General features: G+C 34.2%; 2 protein-coding genes across 3 annotated transcripts; both read left to right on the forward strand.

Moving 5' to 3' along the window:
• The first annotated feature begins 1,536 nt into the window (after positions 1 to 1,536).
• Positions 1,537 to 8,307, forward strand: ptx3b (pentraxin 3, long b). Its single transcript, XM_051096592.1, has 3 exons — positions 1,537 to 1,859; positions 4,279 to 4,836; positions 5,825 to 8,307. The coding sequence occupies exons 1-3, from the start codon at positions 1,694 to 1,696 to the stop codon at positions 6,439 to 6,441; spliced, it is 1,341 nt and encodes a 446-aa protein (XP_050952549.1). The 5' UTR covers positions 1,537 to 1,693; the 3' UTR covers positions 6,442 to 8,307.
• A 3,917-nt stretch (positions 8,308 to 12,224) lies between these two features.
• Positions 12,225 to 23,403, forward strand: golim4b (golgi integral membrane protein 4b). 2 transcript variants are annotated; one of them, XM_051126156.1, is made up of 14 exons: positions 12,225 to 12,694; positions 14,482 to 14,556; positions 14,733 to 14,782; positions 14,892 to 14,945; positions 15,059 to 15,209; positions 15,345 to 15,427; positions 15,599 to 15,682; positions 18,481 to 18,642; positions 18,988 to 19,321; positions 19,613 to 19,683; positions 20,092 to 20,229; positions 22,044 to 22,112; positions 22,217 to 22,306; positions 22,494 to 23,403. In XM_051126156.1, exons 1-14 carry the CDS (start codon positions 12,508 to 12,510, stop codon positions 22,545 to 22,547), a joined length of 1,602 nt encoding a protein of 533 aa, XP_050982113.1. In that variant the 5' UTR covers positions 12,225 to 12,507; the 3' UTR covers positions 22,548 to 23,403. The 2 variants fall into 2 exon arrangements, with proteins under 2 accessions (XP_050982113.1, XP_050982118.1); XM_051126161.1 differs by lacking the exon at positions 18,481 to 18,642.
• The last annotated feature ends 55 nt before the right edge of the window (positions 23,404 to 23,458 follow it).

Raw genomic sequence — 23,458 nt, forward strand, 5'->3', positions numbered from 1 at the left:
TATTAAGCAGCACAACTGTTTGATAATAATTCAGCATATTAGAATGATTTCTGAAGGATTATTTGACAGTGAAGACTGGGGTTATGATTCTGAAAATTCAGCTTTGCCTTACAGGAATAAATTCGATTTTAAAGTATATTCAAATAGAAAACAACTACTTCAAATTGCAATAGTACTGTTTTTTTCTGTATTTTTATTTGGAAAAAAAAACGTAGACTTGATGAGCAGAAAAGTCTTGTCTAAAAAACATTAAAAATCTGACTGATTCCCACTTTTTGAACGGCAGTGTACAGGGATAATTCCATTCATTTTAGGAGAAAAACAAATAAGAATGGACTGTGGTGGTACTGATATTGAAACACTCACACGTGCACAGCACAAAAGCAGACGAACACTAAATCAGCCCACAGTTAAACAATGCTATTTCTGTCTCTCTCATAACAGCCTACAGTATATTGGTAACTAAAGACGCACCCCAGACAAGGAGTATTTAACAGATGTTTGTCCTCACCTCAATAAATCATTTGGCTGTGCTTCTAAAAATTTCTCACCGCTCATAAGCAACGGGTGGAGCTTTCATTTAAAACTTCTCTGGTCTGATTTATGCTGACATACACATTTCTACTGGAAAAAGACCTTTCACATAAAAATAACTTTTAGGTATTCAACCAAAATTTCTAGCATGAAAGGTTTCAACTTTGTCGTGAGGTCACAAACACATCCTTCAACAGCATGAAAACTGGAAACCAGATTGATGGTATTACTTCATTGTTTTGTAATGTAAGTATTAACTTGTTTATGTTGTTAACGTTTTGGCCTAAGGGTCTAAATAGCCATGACATACTCAATCGCTCATTGTTTATCTTCAGCCCATCGAAATATCTGCTGTTAATTTATTTATTAATATAGTTCTTGACACAATTCAATATGGTGTTGCGTAATTCAAGTTTTCATTTCCCTCGATTGAGTTAAACTTCAGTCAATTAATATTTATATGACCAAATCGATATGACTTTCTTCTGTGGAACACAAAAATACCGTATTTTTTGGATTAAGTTTTGGACCCCACTGACATTTACTGTATGGGTTGTTGAAGCGTTCTTCAAAATATCCTATTTTGTGTTCATACAGGTTTGGAATGACATAATGGTGAGTAATATTCATTTTTGGGTGATTTATCACTTTAAGAATCAGATGTAAGTGAGGAACTGGCATATTCAAGTGCTGAACAGTGATAAAAAAGTTATGAATGGAGAGGTTAACTCCCGGACAACATGCGACGGAAAGCTCCCTCTGGAGACATTATAGCTAGTCCCAAAAGATCAAACATCTTTTGGCCCAAATCTCTCTCTCTCTTTGCTTCCACCTTGACCTGAGGCAGAAATCTCCTTTGGGGAGACCCAACCCCTTTCCTTCTTTTCCTTTCCACACCCCCATGACAATTTCTTGCCCAACCAGTGGTGGAGGCTGTGACATTTGAGTACATCACATATGCTGCCCACCTCCAACAAAGCATTACTCACACTGTGACAGCCCTGCTCTGGGTGCTGTGTTTAAAAGAGCTTGCTTAGCCTCATGTACGCTCAGTGGGCTTCCAGGCACATGAGATACGGTGACTCTGTAACAACACAGGAACAACCACAAGGCATTTTTGTGACTGTGGAACATCTGATTTACAAAATAATCTGATTACATGCAGGGGCAGACTAACACATACACCAGCATTAACATCAGAATGTACGTGCCTGGGGCCGTGCTGGCCCTCTGCCTGCCCTGCTTTTTGAGTGGGAATGTGTTTGGTTATGAATATGGAGAGGATTACTACTATAATGGAATCTCCAATGGTGAACGGCTGCAAAGTAAGTACTTTTCAATTCCAGGTGTCTCTTTGTTTTTATATAATTTGCTGTACTGAAACTTTGCTTCTCAATTGCCTCAAAAATATTAATGACTGCATAACAACTACTGAATAAATGGTTAGTTGAAATTTTTTTTTTTTTTTTAAAGATTCAGTTAAACAGATAATGTAAAAAAGACAATGTTATACTGGTCATCAAGTCTTTTTTCACTATTTTTAAGTACCTTTTTGTCTTCACCAGTCAACTTTATGTGGTCTTGAAGTGTGACGAATTGATATTAAAAATATTACCAGTCAAAAGTTTTTTAATGTTTCTCTCTTCTGCTCACCAAGCCTGCATTTATTTGATCTAAAGTACAGCAAAAAGAGTTCTGAAATAATTTTTCTATTTAAAATGACTGTCTATGTAATTAATTTCTGTGATTTCAAAGCTGAATTTTTAGTATCATTACTCCAGTTACATGATCCTTCAGAAATCATTCTAATATTCTGATTTGCCGCTCAAAAACATTTATTATTATTATGTTGAAAACAAATGAGTAGAATATTTTCAGGTTTCTTTGTTGAATAGAAAGTTCAAAAGAACAGCATTTATCTGAAATAGAAATGTTTTGTAACATTATAAATCTTTATTATCACTTTTGTTAAATTTAAAGCATACTTGCTAAATAAAAAAATTATAATTTCTATCATTTCTTTACCAAAAAAAAAAAAAAAAAAAAAAAAAAGATTATATACTGACTCCACGCTTTTGAATGGTATACTGTACAATGTTACAAAAGCTTTTCATTTCAGATAATGCTTTGGATCTTTCTATTCATAAAAGAATTCTAAAAAAAAGAGAGTTCATTAAACATTAAACATTGAAAATCTTACTGTTTAAAAACTTTTGACTGTTACTGTTCAAAAACTTTTTGTACAAATATTTTGTGTCAGTTTTTTTAAATTACATTTATGCTTTTCATATTATTTAAATGCACCTATGGTGTGATAAATTATTTTTTTAAATAACAAATATTTCATATAATTTCTTAAGCTGTCATAAAAGCTGCATGCATATAATTATAAAAAAATAGCTAAATATTACTGTTAAAAGTTAAATGTAGCATATTACAACAAAGGATATGGCAACTTTCTAAAAATATTTGTTGTTAACCACCTAAATTTATTTAAATTTCTGTATTTTTCATGGTTTGAAAGAATAAAATCATGAGTCATGACCCATAACTTTCAAAAATACAGAAGTGTTGGCAGCTTTCCTGACATTTGACATTTACATACCTTTCCACTGACACTCTCCTGCAAAGCCAAGCCTGGAGCTTGAACATATTAACCACAGGATGCTTATGAGCATCATAAAGGTTATTCAATTTCAGAGAACTTATGGCAAAATGGCAGCTAACAATCGTTTGGCCACAACAAAAGCGGCAGCTGGGAAGAACAAAGGATGACAACAAACCAAAAAATGTTAATGTTATTTATTTAAGTAGATTTTGTTTTGAATTGTTATATGATCAAATTACCTTTTAAAAGAGATTTGAAGTTCAGTTCCAGAATGAAAATTTTCTAATAATTTACTCACCCCTATGTCATCCAAGATGTTTTTGAAAGAAGTCTTTCTTTCTTCAGTCACAAAAAAAAAAAAAAATAAGGTTTTTGAGTAAAACGTTCCAAGATTTTTCCAAGATGGTGGCCAATGGGTTGAAGGTCCAAATTGCAGTTTCAGTGCAGTTTCAAAGGGCTCTACATGATCCCATCCGAGGAACAAGGGTCTTACCTAGCGAAACAGTCAGTCATTTTCTTTAAAAAAAAAAATTGTATATACTTTTATCCACAAATGCTCCCCTTACACATACGTTTCTTCACGCATTACGTAATCACATTGGAAAAGTCGTGCGCTGTTAGTTCTCTGTACCTTGGTTAAAAAAGGTAGGGTAGGGCAAAAAACTCATTTTCTCCTACTACTTAAAAAAATGTCCGACATCGTTGTTTTACCTTTTTTTGTAAAGAGCGTTTTACGTAATAATTATGATTACGTAATGTTTGAGGTCGAGCTAGTGCAAGATGAGCATTTGTGGTTAAAAAAAAAATGTACAAAAAATGACCGATTGCTTCACTAGATAAAACCCTTACTCTTCGGCTGGGATCATGTAGAGCCCTTTGAAGCTGCAATGAAACTGCAATTTGGACCTTTAACCTGTTGACTCCCATTGAAGTCCAATATATGGAGAAAAAAACCTGGATTGTTTTCCTCAAAAACTTTAATTTTTTTGCGACTGAAGAAAGAAACACATCAACATCTTGGATGACATGGGGGTGAGTAAATTATCTGGAAATTTTAATTCTGGAAGTGAACGTCTTCAAAAATGGTTACGTTGCACCAACACAGAGCAGTTAAAACCATACTCTTTGTTTCACAGCAAAAACTACGCAAATTCCCTGTCCGCCTCAAGACCTCTCACGCTGGGAAAAACTCTTCATCATGCTAGAGGACTCTGAGATGAAGCAAAACATGCTCTTGCAGCAGAATGAAGACATGGTTAAGGTGGAGATGGACTCCATACGGAAGGAGCTTCATAAGCTTAACAACAACAAAGCGTGCATCCAAGCTTCAGAAAACACATGCAAATGTATAAGTGAACAGATAAACCGCAATCTGAACCAAGCCATGGAGCAGCTCAGAGAGGCTGCAGATATGTATCAAACCCAAAACAATGACACGCTGCAGCAGCTCCTTCAGTTCAGCAAGAACCAGGCCACCCGTCTCACCAAACTAGAGAGCAGCTCACTGCTAGGAGCAGGTCTGGGGCAAGTGGCCATGAAGACTTTCTCCACTTATCCAAAGGAACAAGAAGCAAGCAATGCAGACAGTGGGAAGCTGGAGAGAGCGCTAATGGCCACCGTTGCAGATCTCCAAAGGGTACATGCCCAGCTGGCCTTTTTTCAGCGAGCAACAGCACACAGATTTCTGCCTTCAGGTAGATGTTTCAACTGTAGGAAAACCAAATCTTCGATTTCACTGTTTTGATCTATCTATCTATCCATCTATCTATTTATATATCTATCTATCTCTTATCCTCAACAATGCTTAATTTAACTGATCAAAAATACAACAAAAACAGTAATATTGAGAAATAAATTATAATATATTTAAGGAACAATTGACGACAGGCTGTTAAATTCTTAGAAAATAAGAATTTAACGGCCACTTTGCATCGTGGCCGCATCACCACCTCGGGTGTGCATTATTTTCGAAGAATTCAACAGATCAAAGTCAATTATTCCGCTTATACTATAGCTACCACACCTCAAGACAACGACCAGATGATATATTTCAAGGCATTCGTCCTGGTTTTGTCCTTAAAATGCTATTGTGGGTAGGATTAACTTCTTACGCTGCTCATCCAACGCCTCCGTTGCTAATTCCAAAACGTCATTTTAGACTTAGTAACGATGCTTGAGCCATTGTTAGCAGACTAATATGCAGTTAAAAATTAAGTTATTAGACAGACAGACAAGCAGACAGACGGAAAGCGATAGAGAGAGAGAAAGAGCAAGCGAGCTTGTTAATGAATTAATTAAGTATTTATTTGTTTGGCCAGTGTCCTTGTGGGTTTTGTTTATTTTGTTGTTTTACGCTGTAAGGACATTTGAAATAATGAAATAATGAAATAATGTGGCGAAGTGATATGGACATGCGGTCAAGAGCTGCCTGGAACTACATTCGCCGCGTGTTTCCTTGAAAATAATTGCACATCTTAGAACGTTTGTCAGCCAATCAGATTGAAGCATTTAACGGCCCCATAATATAATTTAAATTAATCAATAGAAGAGACCGAATGTGATAGTAAAGACATAGGTTCTACAAAAGATTTCTGAGATGTGCAAACACTTAACTTTGTCATTACATGATGATTCAGAGCAATAATGACTTTAATTTCTTGCTCGCTCTTTCTTTTTTTTAAGGTTGTGAAATGGCTTTATTATTCCCAATGCGCTCCAAGCACATCTTCGCCGAGGTAACACCCTCCATGTCCATGTCCCTACAATCATTCACCATCTGTCTGTGGGCCAAAGTGACTCAGTCTCTGAATAGAACAGTGCTTTTCTCTTACGGCACCAAGAAAAACCCTCAAGAGCTCCAGCTTCTTTTGGCAAGACACTCTGTGCTCCTCACGGTGGGCGGTGAGACCCATCTAGTGGAAGCTCACAGTGTAGTAACAGATGGGCAGTGGGGACACTTCTGTGCTGCTTGGAGCTCTGCGCAGGGGCTGGCTACTTTGTGGGTGAATGGAGAGAACGTTGCCAGAGTGCCTGGAGTAGCTGAAGGCCACGTATTGCCCAGAGATGGGTTCATTCTGCTGGGGCAAGAGCGTAGCCGGTCGGGTATGTACAGAGATCTGGACTCATCGGTTGCCTTCACTGGAAAAATTACTGGGGTGAACATGTGGGACCATGTGCTGGATGCAGGGAGAATTAAAGAGTACGCCAGTCAAGACGGATCCTGTGATATCCGCGGGAACGTGATCGGATGGGGTGTGTCAGAGATCATTCCACATGGTGGCGCTCAATATATCAACTAAGACTGCACAAATATACATTGCAATACAAATTTGTACATTTAGTAATATTCTTTATATCATCAATGATTTTGTATTTACCTTCTTTTCATTCCAAATAAAAAGCACTGCTTAAAGGGATAGTTCACCCAAAAATAAAAAATTCTGTCATTTATTACTCACCCTCATGTCGTTCCAAACACCTAAGACCTTCGTTCATCTTCAGAAACCAATTTAAGATATTTTTGGTTTATTCCGAGAGCTTTCTGACCCTGCATAGACAGCAACGCAACTACCACATTCAAGGCCTATAAAGGTAGGAAGGACATTGTTAAAATAGTCCATGTGACATCAGATTTAGTTTGAACTTGTGTGAAGGTTTCAACGGAGAGGATGAACTAAGAGATGGATGTTCTACTTTCTGGGCCTTGAACGTGTCAGTTGCGTTGATGTCTATGCAGGGTCAGAAAGCTCTCAGATTTCATCAAAAATATCTTAATTTGTGTTTCGAAGACAAACAAAGGTCTGGGATGACATGAGGGTGAGTAATTCATGATTTTCATTTTTATTCATTTATTGTGTGTTTACTCATCCTCAGGCAATCCAAGATGTAGCTGACTGTCTTGTAGCTGATGTAGCTGAGGGTTGTAGCTAAAACCATGATCCCTGGTGGTTCATAAAATGTAAGTCAAGGGTACAGTCGCTTCGAGAGAAGAAAGCAGACAAAAACACAAAATGAAGTGCCATGGTTCCTGACAATATACTGAGGTAAAACGATGGGTCTGTGTGAAACTGAACATTATTTACAACATTATTATCTGTAATCCATTCAGGTTCAGGTTCTTATACAGAGCAATCATTTCACTTCATAGGCCCTCATCAGGAGACACAATTTGAAGAATTCATTTTATTTTTTGTAACTGCTTTTTTTACTCTTGAAGTGGCTGTACACATTGACCTATATTTTTATGAATCATCAAGAACCATGGTTTCAGCTAATTATTTTTTTTTGTTGTTGTTGTTTTTTTTACTGTGTCACTAAAGAAACTCAAATGTGACCCTGGACCACAAAACCAGTCATAATTAGAACGGGTATATTTGTAGCAATAGCCAACAATACATTTCATGGATCAAAATTGTCGAATTGTCTTTTATGCCAAAAATCATTAGGATATAAAGTAAAGAGCATGTTCTGTGAAGAGATTTTGTAAATTTTCTACTGTAAATATATCAAAATTTAATTTTTGATTAGTAATATGCATTGCTAAGAACTTCATTTGGACAACTTTAAAGGTGATTTTCTCAATATTTTGATTTCTCTCGTGATATAAAATCAATATCTTGATGTATCTCGTCCAAATATTGTCCTATCCTAACAAAACATACATCAGTGGAAAGCTTGTATAAATTCAGATTTCTACATTTTAAAAAAAATTTACTCTTATGACTGGTTTTGTGGTCCAGGGTCACAAAGGCATTTTGAATGGCCTGGGGGTGTTTCATTTGGGTGAATTATTCCTTTAAAGGGATCGTCTACACAAAAATGAAATTTCTGTCATCATTTACTCTGGAATGCAAAAGAAGATATTTTGATACATTTTATAATCAGTGTGTTTGTGCATTCAATGCTAAAACATTCTTCAAAAAAGATTATTTTGTGTTCCACAAAAGAAATAAAATCAAGCATCTTTGAAATAACATGAGGGTGAGTAAATGATGACGGATATTTCATTTTTGGATGAACTATCCCATTAACCATAAAACACTGTACACAAAGCCAATTAATATAGTTTAATATTGTGTATTGTTTTTTCAATTCTAGCTTTTAGGAGAGAATTGCATTACCATGTAAATAAATTAGTTAAATGCATAAAAAGCTAATAAATTCTAGCGGTGTGGCTCAGTGAGCATAATTAATGGACTACAAATGGAAGAACTGTTTGTCTGTTGTTCCAAATTTACATTTTAATGACTTAAGGTGGGGCAAGTCTGGATTTATTTTCATCACCATGCTGGACATGACTATTTACATTGTTCACCAATGATTCAAAACAGATTTTCCCTCTTCTATAGTTTAGTAATTTACAATGTTTGTCTGGCGTACTGCTGCATAGGTGTTGCTCCAGTATGATTATTGCAAGTTGGTCAAGTCTGACCACAAATAATACAAAATGAACCCAAACAAGGCGTTTGCTTTACCCATAGTGTCAGTAACTCATAACTCAGTGACACCCACATGTGGACAAGTAATGATCGTTAACAATGAGCTGTACTTTCCAGTGGTGTGTGAGACATATGGTCAGAATAGCCCTTCCCTATGTTAAATGAGCTAATTTTGTCCTGTCAACCTAAATATAGACTATATTTAACCATATTTAACTATATTATTTATTATTAAGGCCCGACACATCAGTATCACTGACTGTATATATAAAAGTTGATGTATATCACTTGCTATTTCTGCAGTACAATAGTTTTGTAACATGACAATGGTATAGTGAAGTTCTTGAATGAAACTGAGAATGACATATTATATCTTAAGCATTGTCAGTCATAAAGTAATTACAATTATTCACCTTATTTTTCAACATGGAAGTAAGTCGTCTTCTTTAAATGTGTGAGACGGTTTATTAGCCGCTACAGGGAAATAACAAGAAGAATAACAACGTGCAGCAAACCATAAAACTGTTTGCACTACAAACCAACAGACCATTGTGTTCTTAAATAAGATAATACATTAAAATAATATGGTAAGACACACCAGTTTGCAATATCAAGCAGCAAAACAAGCTGTTTCGTACAGCTAAAAATAGCTGGAAGGCAATGACACTGGAAGCTATTAAATGGCCACGCCATTTATGGGAAAAATAGATGGAGAATTAGAGCTCAGAATTATTTGGAAATCCAAACAGCTCAAATTATGAATCATTTCAGTTAAGATCATAGACAAAGAGGTTTTATTATATGTGAATGCAAAATTGTTGTATATTTGAATGATAAGGATATTCCCAAAGAATATGTACAATTTAGGAACATAATCTTAATTGGCAGTGTCATTGAAAAGCCATTAATGTAGTTTTGGAGTGTTTTTTTCTACACTTTCATGTCCCAGGGGGTTGATTTTTTAAAATGAATTAATTACATTTGTTATATGAAGGACACATTAAAGCTGTCTTGGAAACTTTTATGATCTACTTAACATTTATTTCTTTGCTACTTTTTATGAGAAGGGTCTATTAAAACACAGGTCAGATCCTTGAGTCTCAGCAGGATTATTTTGATGAAAGAAGTGTTGAGAGTGTTGTGTCTGCATTCCTACAGCGTGATAAAACTGTAAAAAGACATATGACAAAACATATATGCAAGAATATTACAACTTACCTGTGTTGGCTACCATTACCTACCTGAAAGTCACTTTATATAATGTCGGGTAGCAAGGAAACAAAAGAAAGCTTCGGTATGCATCTTTGCCTGCTGTTCACTGAAGGACAATGGGTTGGATGCCTTATGAGCCTGTGATGTTACTTCACTTCCTTCTTTCTTTCCTTTGACTTGCTTTCCAGCGTGTCATAAAAGGAGCAAACAGCATATATGTCATTCGACTCATCTCAGTGTTCATAAAAGGTTTTATGCAGTGGGACCATCACATCTGACTGGCTCTTCAGCTTTTCAACATCAACCCATGTACAGTCCACATCCTCATCCCAGAAAATAGCAGTAGACTAAACAGAAATTTTATCAGGCCTGGAAGCTTTGCTGCAAAAGATTAAAGTTTCAACCATTTTTGCATTAGCTGGTACCCAAAGTTCTACTCTTTTAGCAGTGCGCCTGGCATGACAGCGGATCAGCTTTCTAAAGCTCGTCTGCTCCTGAACTCTTCTCTCTAGAGCTGGTTTCTCCTCCTGACACCAGTCTATTACTTCATCCGACTTGTTCCACAACATCCAGTAATTGTCGTTGGCCCATGAGACAGAGGACTGCAATGAACTATCCATCTCTAGCTTGACAATTTGACAGCTGCACAACTTAGACATATATCACAAAGAAAAAGGAATAATCTGGCCAGAGCAATGATTTATACTTTGTAGAACACAGACCACCACTGTGACATCATAATCACTGTAAGAAAGTTCTGTTTTATTCTAGTCATGTTGGAAACTTCTGCCTAAAATTAAAGGATACACTACACACATGGATCATGTTTTGATTTCCAATCATGTTTATAAAAGTTAAATGACAAAACTGGAAGGTCTCAGGCTGAGCAGATTGCCTTGTTTCATTTTATGTATCCACCTTATTTTTAATTTTTTTTTTATTTTTCAATTTTTTCCTATTTTCTAAATTTTTAAATTTTTTAAAGTAAGCTGTTTTCTGGTAATGCGTGAGACTTCCAGTTCATAAGCCGCCGTAGGGAAATAATGAGAAGAATAATAAAGTGCAGTAAACAGTAAAATGAGCTATTTTGTATATCTAAAAATAGCTAGAAGTGGATGAGACCTGAAGGTAGACACATTAGATTTACAAATGGCCACGCCCGCTCTTACAGGAAAAATAAAGTGCAATTATACAATTCATGCACGCTTCTTATCTGAATTTCATTTACTTTTAATTTGTGGCAGCCAGAAATTAGGATATTAGCCTATATACAGTCAAACCAAAAATTTATTCACCTTCAACATTTCTCACATTATCACTAGTTTATTCACTATAGTTTAGAAAATGTTATAAAATATGATGAGAACACAGAGTTAAACTTTGGAAGAACAACTTCATCTTCATAATGTCCGATAACTTTGATAGAAAAGTATGTTATGGAGTACAATCAACCAAAAATTCAGACAACTGTTAGTATGGCAATATTTACACAACTATCAGTGCTTTGTTAACCAATTACCAAGCAATGCTTAATTTTGTTCAGTCTGTGGTGTAAAAAGGTCGCATTAGCAATTAAACAAAACATGGTCAGGTCAACGTGTCTACGTGAATAATTTTTGGTCGCAAATTTGTGAGTTTTACTGGTAGTCTACTGCATGAAGAATTTTTCATTTAACATGTCACTTAATTTTGTTGTCCTCACTTACATAAATGAACTACAATATCCTGCACCCACTAGTAAAAAAATATATTAAAAATATATCTGGTGTCTGAATATTTTTTATGTATAATAAAACTGTAGAATAAGATGGCAATACAGTTTTTATTGTATATAATTTCAAGTTACTTTGTCAATTTATGCAAGAAAATATGTGTGAAAATATTTAATTGTATACATTAAAGTAGTTATTTTATACACAATACATTTACTTATTACTTGTATATTAAATCATCCCTTGTTCTCTGAAATACAGTCAAATCCAAAATTTTTCACACACCAGATATAATTTGTTATATTTTTTCAGTAGTGAGCGTTCATTTATGTAAGTGAGGATAGCAAAATAAAGTAAACTGTGACATATTATACATACTCAAACATTCTTCTTACAGTGGACTACCAGTAAAACTGATACAAATTTGGAACCAAAAATTTGAACTGATCATATTTTGTTACCTCCATTTCTATCAAAGTTATCCGACATTATCAAGAAGAATTTGTTCTGACACAGTTAAGAGCTGTTGTCATATTGTATTACCATTTTCTAAACTATAATAAACTGTGATAATGTGAGAAAGGTTGAGGGTGTCTGAATAAATTTTGGTTTGACTCTTTAAATATTAAGTACAGTAACTGTTGAAGTAAATGTTGTGGGTCTGCGCATTGGCCTCTGGGTGGCACTGTACTCAAAAGGGAGGAGTTGGTTAGAACTGACTATAATGACAGTCTTTTCTGAATGACACGTATGAAAGTTTTGAAAACGCCAATTCAAGCCATTAGTCCGACTTACTTTTTCCGTAAGGTTTAAGTAGCCTATAATTAGAGCTAACTTGAGAAGCATACTTGAAATCAACTGGTGCGTCCATTAAAGGGACAGCATCGCGAGGAGAAAAAAAAAAAAAAACAGACGGATCATTGTGGCTTTTCTAAACATTTACGTTACTGAAGAATCGGATGGCACATAGTCTTTACCGTCTACTGAAGAAGAGGAGGAAAGTATGGGGAAAGGAATTTGTTCGAGACGGCAGAGAAGAATATTTCAGTCTTTCCTACTTCTCATCTTCGTCTGCGGGACGTTGTGCGCCTTCATGATCTCATATGAGATGCATAAAGAGCTGAAAAAGACTGAGGCGACGGCTTTGAAGTACCAGCAGCATCAAGAGTCACTTTCTGCGCAGCTGCAAGGTAGAAAATTAATGAAAAGATCCCACAGCGAAGGCACTTTGTATTAGATTAGTTTGATTAGGGCTTATCTGATTGTTGTGAGATATGTGCTGCATGCCTCCGGAGATTTCTGTTGAAAATGTTTTGGCCTGTTTGTTAATTCCTCTTATCCAAGCATAATAGATGGTACATAATAATTGACACGCATCAGAAACAGCATCAAGATTTTCTTGTGAACAACATTCTTTGAGAATACTTATTTGCTTTCATTGATGGCAATGATTTTTTGGCTCTTAAGCTTTTGAAAGGGGCCCTTTGACAAACATTGGATAACACCACACTGAGGATTTTCACCTCTCTGTGCCAGATTATAGTGTTCATAATATCTATGTGAATCTCATGAAACCTGTCAGTAAATGTTAAGATCACATCTCAGTCCAATAGAAAACAATAAGAAATCATATTTTCATAAAAAAAAAATTGAATCTATACAATTGGACCTTGTGAAATCATTTTTACTCCTAAATTCTCATCACTGTAAAGTGTCTGGTATCCTTTTTCTAATTATTCAGTCATTTATTGTATTACATTAAAAAAAGTGATTTACAGAGATTTTTAAATTAAAAATGAACTTTAATTCATCAAAGGCAGTATAATAAATACTGCTATGAGGTATAAAAAAACCTTTTTTTTATATTAATATTTTTTATTTAATATTTAAATGTTATTCCAATGAGAAAGAGATTGGATTGCAGTAATGATTTAGGGATGAAATTAACTTAATTATCCTGAAAATAATTTCATAACGCAAAAAAGTACAATTATAGTATATGTATATAATAATTCTAATTAATAATATCTATGATGATTTTATATGGTATTATGTGTAGCAACCATATGTCATCAATGTATATTTTGTTTATATATGCAACACAACATATAAAAATCTGTTGATGTTTTTGTAACACATTTTTAAGTACGTATCTCACTTGTATATTTAATATCAACATGTATTGAATTTTATAATTGATATACATATATGTACCAGTCAAAAGTTTTTGAACAGTCAGATTCTCTTCTGCTCACCAAGTCTGCATTTATTTGATCCAAAGTACAGCAAAAACAGTACACGTTTAAAATATTTTTACTATTTAAAATAACTGATTTCTATTTGAATATATTTTAAAATGTATTTTATTCTTGGGATTTCAAAGCTGTTTTTTTTAGCATCATTACTCCAGTAACATGATCCTTCAGAAATCATTCTAAAATTTAGATTTTCTGCTCAAATAAATAAATAAATTAATTAATTAAATAAAATTATTATTGTTACTATGTTGAAAACAGTAAAATTTTAGGTTTCTTTGATGAATAGAAAGTTCAGAAGAAAAGCATTTATCTGTAATAGAAATTTTTTTGTAACATTATAAATGTCTTTATCATCACTGATATTACTGGAGTAATGATGCTGACAATTTAGCTTTGATCACAGGAATAAATTACATTTTAAAATATATTCAAATAGAAAGCAGTTATTTTAAATAGTAAAAATATTTCACAATATTACTGCTTTTGCTGTATTTTGGATCCAATAAATGCAGGCTAGATGAGCAGAAGATAATTATTTATAAAAAAAACATTACTGTTCAAAAACCTTTGACTGGTAGTGTATTTGTATGGGCTAGATATACATATGTTAATATATCAAATTATTCAGATTTCCAATTATTCCAATTTCTTTACTCATTTACTTAAAAGTAAAATAAATAAATGAAATGATAAAAATATTATTTTCTTTCTCTTTTCAGTGGTATATGAGCATCATTCTAAGCTAGAGAAGTCCCTCCAGAAAGAAAGACTGGAGCATAAGAAGGCTGAAGAGGGTAATGTCCTGTTCATTTGCACAATAATTGATTTCCTGATAAACACAGCCCACTTAATCTGGATGCGATTTGATAATGATGATAGATAATGAATGATAATGAGTCCAGGTTGTGCTGAATGCAGTCTGCTTCACGTTTGTTTTTAAAAGCCTCTATTGATTGTCAATACATCATAGATTTGCTTCTGTTTAAGCGGGAATCACAGAAGGCCCTCAACAAAGAAAAGGTAATTTAAAACGTATGGTGTTTTGATTACTAATGATGTGTAAACACGATAGAGCTGCTGTCAGCTGTTGTGGATGCATAATAACTTACAGTTTTGTTTGACCTAACAGCAAGAATCAACCTATCGACTGAATGCTCTGCAGACCGAGCATCAGATCCTGAAGGTGAGATGGCAGAATGGAAGTTTTTGAAAAATTCAAAAACTAGTTGTGATGTTTTAATCATGGATGATGTTGAACATAATAATTCTGATGTATTTTGCATACAACTAAATCAGTCCCAGCATGAAGACTTGAAGATGCAATACTATGAACTTCAAGACAAGCACCAGAATCAAGGACAGGATCATGAACATATTCTGGATGAGCACAGGCTGGAAATAGACAACCTGCAGAGGGAGAAGGAGGTTGAAATATCCAGACTGAAAGGTAAATCTGTGTGCTACTCTTGTATTCAGAGTAATCAGATTTAAGGCTCAGACCAAATCCATTTCCAACCATATAAAATGCACCTGACCATACACATTTGCTAGAGTCTTTCATCACCAGCTTTCCTCTTTGTAGAGAATGTGTACAACCTTCGAGAGGAGAACAGACAGCTGCGGAAAGCTCATCAGGACATCTACACACAGTTACTTGATGTGCAGGTCAGAGAAACTACAAAGGATTCTGTGTTGCATTATGTGATCAGGGTTTAAAGGAAGTTTGCATTTGCATGTATTTCAGTCAAAGACCGATGTTCAGTTTTGCAGTCCTGGAATTTTACTATTCTAGACTTACTGAAATGACAGTTATTCTTTTCTTCCTCATCATTTCAGGAACAGCACAAGAACCTGCAAGCTTCTAAAGATCATCTCTCACTCACATTACAAGACCATAAAAATGCACTTGTTGCAGCCCAGGTGTGTATCATGATTGAAGTAAATCACATTCTGTCACTCCAACACCTTTAACAAACACAGAAACGAACTGGCAAATAAAAAACAATTGATTCTTAAAGGGATAGTTCACCCAGAAATTAAAATTCTCTTATAAACCCATAAAACCTTCATTCATTTTTGGAACACAAAGTAACATATTTTTGATGAAATCCAAGAGCTTTCTGACCCTGCATAGACAGCAACGCAACCAGGACGTTTAAGGCCCAGAAACATAGTAAGGACATCGTTAAAATAGTCCATGTGACACGTGCTTTAACTGTAATGTTGTGAAGCTACAAGAATACTTTTTGGGTACAAAGAAAACAAAAATAATGATTTTATTCCACAATTTCTTCTCTTCCATCTCAGTCTCTGCCACTTTTCACAAGAGTAGCTTTATGGACTACTTTAACAATGTATTTACTATCTTTCTGAGCCTTGAACATGGTTAAAAAAAAAGAGTACTGTTTTAATATATTTCATAATTTAATTTATTCCAAAACTGGCAAAGCTGAATTTTCAGCAGTCATTACTCCAGGCTTCAGTGACAGATGATCCTTCAGAAATCATTTATTTATTTATTTTTCTAACAATGTAAAAGACTTTACTGTTGCTTTGGATCAGTTTAATGCATCCTAATGCACTCATATTTGTTCTTTGTCTCCCTAAACTTTTTAATCTACTAATCATGCACTCATCTCATTTTATGCTATCTCACCCTACAAAGACAGCTATAATGCGTAGAGAGATGTGAGATGGAGTGGTAACACTTTACAATAAAGTTCATTAGTTAAAGGAGAAGTTCACTTCCAGAACAAAAATGTACAGATAATTTACTCACCCCCTTGTCATCCAGGATGTTCATGTCTTTCTTTCTTCAGTTGAAAAGAAATTATGTTTCTTGAGAAAACTTTTCAGGAATATTCTCCATATAGTGGACTTCAGTGGTGCAAGTTTGAACTTCCAAAATGCAGTTTAAATTGCACCTTCAGATGGCTCTAAACGATCCCAGCCGAGGAAGAAGGGTCTTATCTAGCAAAACGATCTGTCATTTTTGAAACAAATTGACAATTTACATACTTTTAAACTTAAAAGCTTGTCTTGTCTTGTCTCGTCTCTGCGAAGCGTATGCGTAGTCTGTGTAATCCGGGTCAATACAAAAAATTCAGACTCAGTTTGCAATGACCTTTAGACAAGACAAGTGTTTGAGGTTAAAAAGTATAGAATTTCTCAATTTGTTTCAAAAATGACTGATTGTTTTGCTAGATAAGACCCTTCTTCCTTGGCTGGGATCGTTTAGAGCCATTTGAAGCTGCATTTATACTGCATTTTGGAAGTTCAGACTTGGGGGCACCATTATATGGAGATAATTCCTGAATTTCTTTCCTCAACAAACATCATTTCTTATTGACTGAAGAAAGAAAGACACAAACATCTTGGATGACAAGGGGGTGAGTAAATCATTTGTAAATTTTTGTTCTGGAAGTGAACTCCTTTAACATTGATTACCTAAATTGTGACCCTGGACCACAAAACCAGTCTTAAGTCGCTGGGGTATATTTGTAGTAATAGCCAAAAATACATTGTATGGGTCAAAATTATAGATTTTTCTTTTATGCCAAAAATCATTAGGAAATTAAGCAAAGATCATGCTCCATGAAGATATTTTGTAAATTTCCTACTGTAAATATATCAAAACTTAATATTTGATTAGTAATATGCATTGCAAAGAACTTAATTTGGAAAACTTTAAAGGTGATCTCAATATTTTGATTTTTTTGGACCATCAGATTCCATATACTGAAATAGTTGTATCTCTGCCAAATATTATCCTATCCTAACAAACCATATATTGGATATGGAAAGCTTATATAAGATGGAAAGCTTATTTATTCAGCTTTCAGATGATGTATAAAGCTCAATTTCGAAAAATTGACACTTATGACTTGTGGTCCAGGGTCACAATTAGTTAACATGAACTTAGAATGAACCATTTTTACAGCATTTATTAATCTTAGTTAATTTAAATTTTTACTAATGCATTATTAAAATCACAAGCTGTGTTTGTTAACATTAGTTAATGCACTGTGAGCTAACATGGAACAATGAATGACTGTATTTTTATTACCTAACATTAACAAAGATTAATAAACAGTGTAATAAATGTATTGTTCATTGTACGTTCATGTTAGTTAATACATTAATGTTTACAAATGACACCTTATTATAAAGTTAAGTTTGTTGGAAACTCTTGCCATAAGCATGTCTAAAGTCTCTTATTATAGTTCATCTTTTTTATACCTCAGGCCACAGGTTCAAGCTGTGTAAATACTACAGATGTGTCACCCTGGCATTTGACCCTGTGTGAGTGATGCATGTTTGCCTGCCATTAACATTTTAACGCTGACATTGTATCTGACTGATATAATATGCCACTGACACATTCTAACATATAAACTACCTATTTTTCCTCACCTTACATTGTAGAAGTCATTTCTTCTGTTGCGTCAGGTTATGTAAACCTTTGTTCTCAAATAAAACTGGGGAGTATATTTTATACCAATTATTTATGAAGGTTAGAGTATATAACATTATAAATTCAGTACATTTTCTCCTTGGCTGTTTATTTAATTTACGTTTTACAGTCTCTGTGCTGAGTTAGCATCTTTCTCTCATAGAGTCAGCTCTCATACTATTTGACTTTCATTACCCAATCCATGCATCACAAAGTATCACTTGAGAAATTTTTAATTCCATCCTAATTCAATGTTTGAATAAAGCTTCAGGTGGAAGAGCTGAGGCGATTAAAGGAGAATCGTAATAAAGCATCCAGTGCTGGCCGAGCAACTAAAATTGATAAATTTGCTACCGAACGCACCCGGAGCTATATACCGGAGACAGTAGAGCACCTAAATGAGGAGCTGCATAATAAGCCCATTCAGGTACAGAAGGAAAGTAACATACGACGTTAAAAAGACTAACTCATTTATTTATACTTTGCTTTTATTAGTAAGAAAACCTATGGATTAGTCTGCTGTAGCCATGAATGTGTGCTGTTCACACTCTCACGTCACAAATGGATTAAGTCTTAATCCTTTTTTGAAATTATTCTCACTTCTTATTGCACTTGATGTATGTATTCAAAGGCCATTTGGGCTAGTTTGTCAACTTCGGGATGAGATGACTCACGTAACCCTAATAATGTACATGTGTGACTGTGGCTAATGCAAGTGTCTTATCATCAGGGCACACCACACTTTGGTCATACGGATGTTTCTTTTTTACAGGTGGAAGGATATGAGGAAAATGGAAAAGGGTTATCCCCTCAAGGTGTGTTGGAGATTGAAAATAACAATGCGACCAAAGTGGCAATGAAGCAGCCTCGGCAAATTGATATTTTTGCTGAGGGAAACGGCAAGAAAGAGGAGAGAAGCACATCAAAGGAGAGAGGAGGAGAGGATAAGGGGAAAAAGGCAGTGCTGGAACATTCCTTATCAAACCCAGAAGAGCTGGGCATTAACCCTCGCAACACGCTAAGCCAAAGCCCGGAGAAACAGACGCAGACAGAGCCACTTCACAGAACCAAAGTACACTTTGAGGCTTTGGATACAGTTATTGCTGGTAAGGAAGGATATTTTTGTGGCAGGTATTGGCTTTTTCTGATTCTGCTGTATTTTATGAAGCTAGCACAAAAGCCCAAAGTGCTACCAAGCTGAGATTTAGGGGAAAAAAAAACATTAAAAGATACATTTAAAGGCACATTTATGTTACTACCCTGAGAAAAACATTGGTATAAGAACTATTTTTACTCAAAAATTGCTGTTAAATTTCAGAAATGACAAAGAAATAGTATGTTCTTGTAAAACATATTCCAATAATCTTTTGAAAAATCTTTTTTCTGTTGAAATACAGGGAATGCTGTGCAGTCACACCACGTTATGACTGGACGAGAAGATGTAAACACAACTCAGAAGCATGACAAGGTGTGTCTGATAATGCAGTGTGTATGTTATGATATATAATGTCTCATTGTCTTTTTTGACCTGCATTTGCAAATTTTCTCTTTTTTTAAAGAAATTTAAACAGATCAATGTTTGTTTACGTAGTTTAGAAATGAGATCTGTGTCACATGTAGATTCGGACCACTTTCACACTGCGTGAATGACAAATTGCATGCAGTGCCATAAATTAATTATTCAATAACATCAAGGCAGTGTGGCGTAAACACTGTGGCTGTGCTGTCTCTGTATTATTTCTTGAAAAGCTCAATTATTTGACTTTGAAGTGCAAATTACAATTTCTTTAAAGTTTTATCACAGGAAATTACATCATTTGAAGTTTAAGATTTCTATTAATGACTTATTCTCTCTTAAAATGACTCCTTTGAGCAGGGCGTGGGAGAAAAAAACCTGAATGCTGTGAATGAGGCCAACAACCAGAACCGAGATGAATTTGAAGAGGGAGAAGAAGAAACGGAGTACAAGAGCAATGCGAGTAAGATCAGGCCTGAAGAGGATGAGCAGCTTGTGGTGAGTTAACAAGATGGATACAGAGCTTTTTGAATATTATTCATGACATAAAGTCTTGCGGTGATACTGACCTATGATGTTTTATCTCTTTTGCCAAAGGAATTTTTTAACTTTATTATTATATTTGGTAATATTGAACATACACTGCTGTTCAAATGTTTGGGGTCTCTAAGAAATTCATTTGCAAAAACATCTATTTCAAATAAATGCTGTTCTTTTGATCGTTCTGTTCACCAAATAATCCTAAAATATCACTATTTATTGAAAAGGTAAAAAGTTTACTTACACATTGCAGAATCCGCAAAATGTTAATTATTTTACAAAAATAAGAGGGATCATACAAAATGCATGTTATTATTTATTTAGTACTGACCTGAATAAGAGATTTCACATAAAATACATTTACATATAGTCTACAAGAGAAAATAATAGTTCAATTTATAAAAATGACCCTGTTCAAAAGTTTACATACACTTGATTCTTAATAGTGTGTTGTTACCTGAATGATCCACAGCTGTGCTTGTGATAGTTGTTCATGAGTCCCATGTTTGGGACTGTGTGTCCCAAACATGTGTAATGTGTAATTTTATGACAGACAGAAGAGATGTGTAATTTTATTTATTTTGCCAAAATATCACATATATTTTTTGCCTATATATTTGCCTAAAAATCCCCATAACACAAAATTAGTTAAATTTACCTTGATCTTCAAAATTTAAAAAGTTTTCACCCCCCCGGCTCTTAATGCATCGATTTTCCTTCTGAAGCATCGGTGAGTGTTTTGACCTTTTGTAATAGTTGCATTTGAGTCCCTCAGTTGTCCTCAGTGTGAAAAGATGGGTCTAAAAATCATACAGTCAGTGTTGCAAAGGGTTTAAATACACAAAAATGCTGAAAAATCAAATAATTTGTGGGACCTGAAGGTCTTTTTTCTGAAGAAGTGCGGGCAGTTTAACTGTTCAGGACAAACGAGGGACTCGTGAACAACTATCACTAAACAAAAAAAACAGCTGTGGATCATTCAGGTAACAACACTGTGTTAAGAATCAAGTGTGTGTAAACTTTTGAACAGGGTAATTTTTATAAATTTATGGACTATATATAAACGTCTTTTATGTGAAATATCTTATTCAGGTCAGGTCAAATGATTAACATTTTGCAGATTCTGCATGGTGTATGTAAACTTTTGACCTCAACTGTAAATGTTTCTTGAGCACCAAATCAGCATATTAGAATGATTTCTAAAGGATCATGTGACACTAAATGCTAAAAAATTCACATCACAGGAAAAAAATTACATTTTAATATATATTAAAATAAAATGATATTAAATCATATTTAACAGTTAAATTGTAATGATATTTCACAGTATTACAGTTTTTACTGTATTTTCGATCAAATAAATTCAGCCTTGGTGAGCATTTCTTTCAAAAAACGTAAAAAAAAAAACAAAAAAAAAACGTAACAACCCCAAACTTTTGAATAACAGTGTATAACATTAATATTAATACAGATGTTTATAGATTTAAATTATCTTTGTCATCTTAAAGTTACTTTTTTTTTAATATAATAATAATAATATCTCAAAAAAACAAATCATTTTCATACTGTACATTATAATTTTGTAGCATTTAAAATGATTGATTTTCATTTTTACTGTTTTATTTTTTAATTATTATTTTAATTATAAGAATTTTAAAATCGTGAATAAATGTAAAACCTGTTGACAAAGTTGCTGTTAGTAATTTCCAGCAGAAGAACTAAACCCACTGGTATGGAACGATAAGCAGATTACTGATGCGCTATATCAATAGGTGGCAGGCGATCCAGAGCAGCAAGAGGACCAGCCAGATGAGCAATATGAGGACGATGTAGCGGATGAGGTGAGGGAATACAGGCATTGATGGACTGGTATGCTGAGGAAGTGATACAAAATGCTACATGAAAAATGACTTGTTCCCATCATCCCCACTGCAACATCCATTAGACTCTTGATGACTCAGTGCATGACAGACAGAAGAGAGCAGAAGTGGAAGAGAATGACGAAGATCCCTACAGTGAGCGTAATGGAGCACAGGTCAGCCAAATGCTTAAGAAGTCCTTGCCTATCAATCAAATATTAAGTAGTGAGATTAAGAAGAAAAATAAGAGTAGTGAGAGTGCAGAAAATGTATTTAGAATATAAATGCACAAAATGTTAAACAGGCTAATGAATGCAGTTTGAGCACAGAAGATTTGAACTATCAAAAAATGTTTTGTTTCAGGGCCACGAAAACCCAGAAGCTGAAAACGACGCCAATCAGATGGGGAGATTTTGAGAAAAACTGATAAAAAGAGGATGAAGAAGATCTTAGGGAAAGCAATCAAAAGCCTGAGATGTGAAGGGGACTGATTCTAGTGTCTGATGAGTGGCTTTACACATCTCTTCTAGCAGAAAACTAAAATGCAACAACTGTGATCCCTTGTTTTTTAAGAAGTGACTACTTATGCAAGTGCCTTGTACTTCCAAGTACAAGGATTTGTTCAGCATTTATATTTAATCAAAGCATTGTATCTTCTTGATCTTACTAAAGCAATATGAACTGGCACCCTGCCGAATGAAAATAAGTAAAGTTAACTTTTAATTCCTAATGTCAGGAAGTATTTGAATAATTTTTTTACAGGCGATTATTATTTATTTTGTAATATTCCCTCAATTCTAAGATTTTTTAAGGCGATAAAATTCAAATTAATTCAAATTAATCGGTAGTTCTTTTTTTACCTATTAAAAGTGGCAATGTAGTAAAAGGGACAGAAAATGTAAATTGTAAATGTTTTCTAAGATTTTCAAATGTTTTTTTTTTTACTTTGGTACATTACTTTTTTATGTGAGAACATAATGCACATCTGAACTTTAACTGTAAGGTACAAAAATATTACATATTCAAGCTGTAAATGAGCGCTTTTTTATTTTGTTATTATCATTTAAAAATCACATGAATTTTATGTGCTTCTCAGTACACACGGGGATAAAATAACATTGTATTTTGAAATATTTACATGAAGCCAAATGTGGAATTTTTTAAGCTTTGTTAAAATGATGATTAATGTGGTTCTTTTATTCATGTTCACTTCTTTACATTTTTTCTTCTCTCTTCTTGCTCATACCATTATTTATATATCTGATTTTGCAAATTAAATGCTGTATGTTTACTGTTATGAAATAAAAAGATTTAAAATATTCCTACAG

This window comes from Labeo rohita, chromosome 2 (assembly GCF_022985175.1).
Source record: "Labeo rohita strain BAU-BD-2019 chromosome 2, IGBB_LRoh.1.0, whole genome shotgun sequence".
Taxonomy (NCBI): domain Eukaryota; kingdom Metazoa; phylum Chordata; class Actinopteri; order Cypriniformes; family Cyprinidae; genus Labeo; species Labeo rohita.